The sequence below is a fragment of the Haematobia irritans genome, chromosome 2 (genome assembly GCF_050003625.1).
Source record: "Haematobia irritans isolate KBUSLIRL chromosome 2, ASM5000362v1, whole genome shotgun sequence".
Classification (NCBI taxonomy): Eukaryota; Metazoa; Arthropoda; class Insecta; order Diptera; family Muscidae; genus Haematobia; species Haematobia irritans.
Window position 1 is genome coordinate 180926226 of NC_134398.1, and position 8974 is coordinate 180935199.

The 8974-nt window shown below is 34.3% G+C and overlaps 1 protein-coding gene across 1 annotated transcript; it reads left to right on the forward strand.

Moving 5' to 3' along the window:
- The first annotated feature begins 7716 nt into the window (after positions 1-7716).
- Positions 7717-8309, forward strand: LOC142224395 (attractin-like protein 1). The gene is made up of 3 exons (XM_075294172.1): positions 7717-7801; positions 7870-7951; positions 8018-8309. The coding sequence occupies exons 1-3, from the start codon at positions 7763-7765 to the stop codon at positions 8254-8256; spliced, it is 360 nt and encodes a 119-aa protein (XP_075150287.1). The 5' UTR covers positions 7717-7762; the 3' UTR covers positions 8257-8309.
- Positions 8310-8974: the final 665 nt, after the last annotated feature.

The following is an 8974-nucleotide window of genomic DNA, read 5'->3' on the forward strand; positions in this document are numbered from 1 at the left end:
TTTATTTATTAATGAGTCATTGAAAAGAAAACGCCAGGTACAAATCTATACACGCCTATACTGTACATGTTTCGGTTCGGGCGAATGAACCTTTCCACAGTCTTCAGTATAGATCTGGCTGGGATATCCTAAAATTGACCATTAAGCTCGAATAATTGTAAAATTAAAGATACATATCATGCATTTATTTGGACGTTAATTGCCTGTTTCCGTATCATGCTAACATAAAAATAAGAAATAAATTTTTGACAAAATTTTCTATAGTAATTACATTTTGATAAAATTTCCCTAAGAAATAAAATGTTGACAAAAGTTTCTATGGCAATAAAATGTTGGTAGATTATTTTTGGCTCGAGTGGCAAGCGTGATTTTTCTGTTATTGGGGATCGATTTATCTGGGGGATATATAACTATAGATCGAGACCATATACTAACACCATGTACCAAATTTCAGCCGGATCGGATGAAATTTGCTTCTCTTAAAGGATCCGCAAGCCAAATGTGGGGATCGGTTTATATGGGGGCTATATATAATTATGGGTCGATATGGACCAATTTTTGCATGTTTGTTAGAGACCATATACTAACACCATGTACCACATTTCAGCCAGATCGGGCGAAATATGCTTCTCTTATAAGCTCCGCAAGCCAAATCTGGGGGTCCGTTTATATGGGACTATATACAATTATGGAGCGATATGGATAAATTTTAGCATGGTTATTAGATACGATATATTAACACCATGTGCCAAAATTCAGCCGGATCGGATAAATTTTGCTTCTCCGCAAGCCAAATCTGGGGATCGGTTTATATGGGAGCTATATATAATTATAAACCGATGTGGACCAATTTTTTCATGGTTCTTAGATACTAACACCACGTACTAAATTTCAACCAGATCGGATGAAATTTGCTTCTCTAAGAGGCTCCGCAAGCCAAATCTGGGGGTTGATTTATATGGGGGACTATACGTAAAAGTGGAACGATGTGGCCATGTGCAATACTATTCGACCTACATCAATAACAACAACTTGTGCCAAGTTTCAAGTCGATAGCTTTTTTCGTTCGGAAGTTAGCGTGATTTCAACAGACGGACGGACGGTCGGACATGCTTAGATCGACTCAGAATTTCACTACGACCCAGAATATAACAGGTTGGCTGATAAGTCCCCGGTCTAACAAAGAAAAACATATTTTTTTTTGTCAAAATTCGTTTTTATTATTCAATATAGTTCCCTTCAAGAGCGATACAATGATTATAACGACCTTCCAATTTTGTGATACCATTTTAGTAGTACTCCTTCAGTTTTGCCTCAAAAGAGGCCTCAGTTTCGGCGATCACCTCTTCATTGCAGCCAAATTTTTTCCCTGCCAGCATCCTTTTGAGGTCTGAGAACAAGAAAAAGTCGCTGAGGGCCAGATCTGGAGAATACGGTGGGTGGGGAAGCAATTCGAAGCCCAATTCATGAATTTTGGCCATCGTTCTCAATGACTTGTGGCACGGTGGTGGAACAACACTTTTTCTTCTTCATATGGGGCCGTTTTGCCGCGATTTCGACCTTCAAATGCTCCAATAACGCCATATAATAGTCACTGTTGATGGTTTTTCCCTTCTCAAGATAATCGATAAAAATTATTCCATGCGGATCCCAAAAAACAGAGGCCATTACTTTGCCAGCGGACTTTTGAGTCTTTCCACGCTTCGAAGACGGTTCACCGGTCGCTGTCCACTCAGCCGACTGTTGATTGGACTCAGGAGTGTAGTGATGGAGCCATGTTTCATCCATTGTCACATATCGACGGAAAGACTCGGGTGTATTACGAGTTAACAGCTGCAAACACCGCTCAGAATGATCAACCCGTTGTTGTTTTTGTCAAATGTGAGCTCGCGCGGCACCCATTTTGCACAGAGCCTCCGCATATCCAAATATTGATGAATGATATGACCAACATGCTCCTTTGATATCTTTAAGGCCTCTGCTATCTCGATCAACATCATTTTACGGTCATTCAAAATCATTTTGTGGATTTTTTTGATGTTGTCGTCGGTAACCACCTCTTTCGGGCATCCACTGCGTTCACCGTCCTCATTTCACCACGCTTGAATTTTGCATACCAATCAATTATTGTTGATTTCCCTGGGGCAGAGTCCGGAAACTCATTATCAACCCAGCAAAAAAATTTGGAAGTTGTTCCACAAACATTTCTTTTAAAGCCCATCTCGGAATCCCCCATCGAGTTTTTTCAACTTCCGATGCAATCCTTTTGGACAAGTCCACAAACATTTCTTCTAAAGCGCATCGTGGGATCCCCCAATAATTTTTTCCACTTCTGATGCAGTCCTTTTGGACAAGTGCACAAACATTTCTTCTAAAGCGCATCTTGGGATCCCCCAATGATTTTTTCTACCTCCTATGCAGTCCTTGTGGACAAGTATTAGAAAAAACGCAATTATTTTAAGTGCAAATTTTGGACAATTAAAGTTTACAAAAAAATAGAAAACTAATAAAAAAATAAAAAAGAATAGAAAATTAATAAAAAAAGTAAAAAAATAATAATAAAAAAAAATAAATTTCATCCCCGCTGGGATTTGAACCTGTGCCGTTTAACTTTTTCGCTTCCATGGAAGTTCTTTTGAGAAGGTTTTACAAATTACGAGAATTTTTATTTTTTTGATGATTTTTAATGGAAAAAAATATATTTATACGAAAATATATGCCGAAAATAAAAAATAACAAGTAAGGAAAGTCTAAAGTCGGGCGGGGCCGACTATATTATACCCTGCACCATTTTGTAGATCTAAATTTTCGATACCATATCACAGCCGTCAAATGTGTTGGGGGCTATATATATATAAAGGTTTGTCCGAAATACATACATTTAAATATCACTCGATCTGGAAGAATTTGATAGACTTCAACAAAATCTATAGACTCAAAATTTAAGTCGGCTAATGCACTAGGGTGGAACACAATTTTAGTAAAAAATATGGGAAACATTTAAATCCGAAGCAATTTTAAGGAAACTTCGCAAAAGTTTATTTATGATTTATCGCTCGATATATGTGTATTAGAAGTTTAGGAAAATTAGAGTCATTTTTACAACTTTTCGACTAAGCAGTGGCGATTTAACAAGGAAAATGTTGGTATTTTGACCATTTTTGTCGAAATCAGAAAAACATATATATGGGAGCTATATCTAAATCTGAACCGATTTCAATCAAATTTGGCACACATGACTATATTACTAGTTGTACTCCTAGTGCAAAATTTCAACCAAATTGGGCCAAAACTCTGGCTTCTGGGGCCATATAATACCATATCGGGCGAAAAGTATATATGGAAGCTATATCTAAATCTGAACCGATTTCAATCAAATTTGGCACGCATAGCTACAATGCTAAATGTACTCCCTGTTCAAAATTTCAACCAAATTGGGCCAAAACTCTGGCTCTTAGGACCATATTAGTCCATATCGGGCGAAAGATATATATGGGAGCTATATCTAAATTTGAACCGATTTCAACCAAATTTTGCACACTTGACTATACTACTAATTGTACTCCTAGCGCAAAATTTCAACCAAATTCAGCCAAAAATCTGGCTTCTGGAGCCATATAAGTCCATATCGGGCGAAAGATATATATGGGAGATATATCTAAATCTGAACCGATTTCAATCAAATTTTGCACACTTGACTATACTAAGTGTTATGTTTGTACAAAATTTCAAGCAAATCGGTATAAAACTCTGGCTGCTGGGTCCATATTAGTCCATATCGCGCGAAAGATATATATTGGAGCTATATCTAAATCTGAACCGATTTCTTCCAAAATCAATAGGGTTCTATTCTGACCCAAATTAGGAACATGTGCCAAATTTGAAGGCGATTGGACTTAAATTGCGACCTAGACTTTGATCACAAAAATGTGTTCACAGACAGACGGACGGACTGACAGACGGGCATGGTTATATCGACTCAGGGATCCACCCTGAGCATTATTGCCAAAGACACCATGTGTCTATCTCGTCTCCTTCTGGGTGTTACAAATATATGCACTAACTTATAATACCCTGTTCCACAGTGTGGCGCAGGGTATAATAATATGCATTTAATACTAGCGACGCCATCTATGTGTCAGACCGGTGACTTATCAGCCAACCTGTTATACACTTTATGGGGTCTTAGAGCAATATTTCGATGTGTTACAAACGGAATGACAAAGTTAATATATGTTGGAGGGTTTAAAAATAAATAGGCAGAATGATCCTTTACCCTATACATAATAGCGAATAAAATAAATATATAAATTTCGATATGTTTAATTAATTTTCTATAAACAATTGGTACAATTTTCAATATGCTTTTCCATTGATTAATGGTTAAAATATTAAAAGATATAGGAATGGTTAAAGTATTATAAACAAACTCAATTACAAAGAAATTGATATGAAATTTATATAAAGGGTGATTTGTTAAGAGCTTGATAACTTTTTTAAAAAAAAAAACGCATAAAATTTGCAAAATCTCATCGGTTCTTTATTTGAAACGTTAGATTGGTCCATGACATTTACTTTTTGAAGATAATTTCATTTAAATGTTGACCGCGGCTGCGTCTTAGGTGGTCCATTCGGAAAGTCCAATTTTGGGCAACTTTTTCGAGCATTTCGGCCGGAATAGCCCGAATTTCTTCGGAAATGTTGTCTTCCAAAGCTGGAATAGTTGCTGGCTTATTTCTGTAGACTTTAGACTTGACGTAGCCCCACAAAAAATAGTCTAAAGGCGTCAAATCGCATGATCTTGGTGGCCAACTTACCGGTCCATTTCTTGAGATGAATTGTTCTCCGAAGTTTTCCCTCAAAATGGCCATAGAATCGCGAGCTGTGTGGCATGTAGCGCCATCTTGTTGAAACCACATGTCAACCAAGTTCAGTTCTTCCATTTTTGGCAACAAAAAGTTTGTTAGCATCGAACGATAGCGATCGCCATTCACCGTAACGTTGCGTCCAACAGCATCTTTGAAAAAATACGGTCCAATGATTCCACCAGCGTACAAACCACACCAAACAGTGCATTTTTCGGGATGCATGGGCAGTTCTTGAACGGCTTCTGGTTGCTCTTCACTCCAAATGCGGCAATTTTGCTTATTTACGTAGCCATTCAACCAGAAATGAGCCTCATCGCTGAACAAAATTTGTCGATAAAAAAGCGGATTTTCTGCCACTGATTTTGGTAGTAAAATTCAATGATTTGCAAGCGTTGCTCGTTAGTAAGTCTATTCATGATGAAATGTCAAAGCATACTGAGCATCTTTCTCTTTGACACCATGTCTGAAATCCCACGTGATCTGTCAAATACTAATGCATGAAAATCCTAACCTCAAAAGAATCACCCTTTACTTAAACTGACTCATATAAGAGCACGAAGGAAATTTGAAAATCAAAATACCATGTATATATTCCAAATTTTAAAACATTTAAATTCGACTAAAAACAAATCAATTTTTTTTTATATATTTACTGAACCACTTGAATAACAACCCATGATTTATATATGTTTTACATGACCCCAAACTATTGCCTTTCCAGACGGTTTATTATCCAAAATAGCATTAAATTGTCCTTGAAAATCAGTTTCAGGTACATACATAGGAAAATCTGCAGTATCGTAGTGAAATCCAAACAATGTATAGTTGAAATCCTAAAATTTTAATTTTAAATTTAAAAGCGAATCCTTTTTTAATCAAAAATATTCCCTACCTTTTGCAATGGGCATTTTGGTATTATATTAACATAGCGTTTCACAGTATTTTTGAATATTTGAAATAATTTTTGCTTGTGCATTGTTTCCATAAACTCACATCCATTCACGGTCGCATTTAGTATGGTCATGGGAGGAATGTTTTTACGAAATAATTTTAACAAAATCATTAATTGGAACTGCTTGGGCGTGGAAGATAAATTAAATACTCCATCAACTACAGTCATGTCATTACTCTCGTTTCGCACCGAACATGAGAGAATTTTGATTTTTGGGGAATTAATAGAGGCGATACATTTGGTTATTTCTATTTTATAATTACGCTGTGGACAAGAGAAAATATAATATTTATTTTTTAATGAAGAAAAATAAGAGTTTTTATTGTTTTTATTACCTGAGCTTTTACATTTGAAAGTAGCAGAGAAACGAGAAATAACAATAAATATTTTAAAACTCCGTGTTTGTAAAACATTTTATTCAACAAGCTGGTCTAAATTAAAATTATTATTTTGCTTTACTTAAATTTATTGAACTGTCGATCGAATGTGATGGCACGCCTAATTTAACCTATTTCGGCCGTAAAGAGAAATTTTTGCCAAAATGAGCCTGGAGATAAGATCTTTACTAGATTGGGGAAATCACTTTACAGGATACCACAAGGCGTAATAACTGCAAATATTTTCTATTGCAAGCTTAACATTTTGGTAGTCTGTAGAACAAAGCTTGCCCGGTTTCTAAGATTTTGTCTTTACCATTATCATAATATAATAATGATAAAGTATTGCTTCCACTTCCAAAGAAGAGGAGAAATTCAATAAGGAAGCCTTTAAAATGTCATGCCTCTTTTCGTACTTAACAACAGTTTATTTGGATCCAAAGATATGACATTCCCTTAAGAATTTTATTATTGATTCCAAATTGATTTTTCCTTTTTTTTTGGAACAAAAAAACGATCAATAAAATTACAATTAACAAAATTTAAGTCGGCTAATGTACTAGGGTGAAACACAATGTTTTAAAAAATATGGGAAACATTTAAATCTGAAGCAATTTTAAGGAAACTTCGTAAAAGTTTATCTATGATTTATCACTCGATAGAAAATTTTCTCAAAATTTTATTTGTTCTATAGAAAAATTTGTCAAAATTTTATTTCTATAGAAAATTATGTCAAAATTTTATTTCTATAAAAAATTTTGTCAAAATTTTATTTCTATAGAAAATTTTGACAAAATTTTATTTCTATAGAAAATTTTGTCAAAATTTTATTTCTATAGAAAATTTTGTTAAAATTTTATTTCTATAGAAAATTTTGTTAAAATTTTATTTCTATAGAAAATTTTGTTAAAATTTTATTTCTATAGAAAATTAGGAAAAGAGATATGTTTGTTTCGAGTTTATTTCGGCATAAGCCGGCTATCAATGTAAAACCTTTTTTCGGAGGGTTCAAGTGTGGTTTTTGTTGGGTTTAATAAACTGCCTGAATTTATTCTGATAATTGGTTGATAGTTTTGCTGCAAGTAGAGGATGCTGATGAGGAATGTGGTAATTCCGAAACGTGCGTCCATCCAACCATCTTGCAGTCTATAGGGCTTTGCCCAAATAAATTTGACAAACATTCTTTTCCTCTGTTGGTTAAGCTACTCTTGTAGTTTAGTCAATGTATGGTTTTAAGCTGAAATAAAAAAACAACAACAATGCTTAAAGAACAAAACCAACAATAACAAAACAAAACAAATGGAAAATTTTATTTCTATAGAAAATGTTGTCAAAATTTTATTTCTATAGAAAATTTTTCAAAAATTTTATTTCTTATGAAAATTTTGTCAAAATTTTATATTGATATGAATTTTATTTCTATAGCAAATTAAAAAATAATTGAAAACTTAAAAAAAATTAAAATTAATTAAGATTTGATATTAATCACAATTTGTAATTCTTTTTATGATCTACAGGTGCTAGTGGAAATAGAAAGTCGTGAAAATATCGATTTGTCATTGACCATGGAGGGTATTGCCAATATGAGTAAAAAACATAAAAAGGTAATTTTAAAGAGAACTGTATAAAAAATATTAAGCGCAATGAAATAATTTTCTTGTCTTAATAATAGGATTGTCCCAGTCACATAGCTTTAGAGCCATGCAGTGGAAATAGAGCCGCTGTGCTGTCTCTTCTAGTCCGTTTACCCACAGGTAATCATAATTCTCTCATAATATGACCCTGTAATTATTAATGTCTTTTGTCATATCATCAATCAGGTGGTCTCCAGCATGCTCCTGCCGGTCAACCTGCTGGCCTTGCTGTGGCCAGTGCTTTAGTAACCCTTGGCAATCCTAGACGTTCATCAATCGATCATACAAAGAGCCAAAATCTAAGCGTAAACAAAGTCAACATCCTGATAGTTGTACATAATAGAAAACGAACGAATGGTGTGATGAGCGAGCAAAGCACGTGCGTGTTTATTTTATTATTATTTTTATTTTTTTTTTTAATTTAGTTTTTAAACAAATTTTTATTTTATTTAAAACAAAAAACAAATACATATAATTTCTCTTAGAAGTTTAGGAAAATTATAGTCATTTTTACAACTTTTCTACTAAGCAGTGACGATTTAACAAGGAAAATATTGGTATTTTGACCATTTTTGTCGAAATCAGAAAAACATATATATGGGAGCTATATCTAAATCTGAACCGATTTCAACCAAATTTGGCACGCATAGCTACAATGCTAATTCTACTCTAAATCGGAAGAAAAAATTGGCCTCTGTGGTCATATGAGTGTAAATCGGGCGAAAGCTATATATGGGAGATATGTCTAAATCTGAACCGATTTCAACCAAATTCAGCACGCATAGCTACAATGCTAATTCTACTCCCTGTCCAAAATTTCAACTAAATCGGAGTAAAAAATTGGCCTCTGTGGTCATATGAGTGTAAATCGGGCGAAAGCTATATATGGGAGCTATATATAAATCTGAACCGATTTCAATCAAATTTTCCACGCATAGCTACAATGCTACATCTACTCCCTGTGCCAAATTTCAACTAAATTGGGCCAAAACTCTGGCTATTAGAACCATATTATTCCATATCGGGCGAACGATATATATGGGAGCTATATCTAAATCTAAACCGATTTCAATCAAATTTTGCACACTTGACTATACGACTAAGTGTTATGTTTGTACAAAATTTCAAGCAAATCGGTATAAA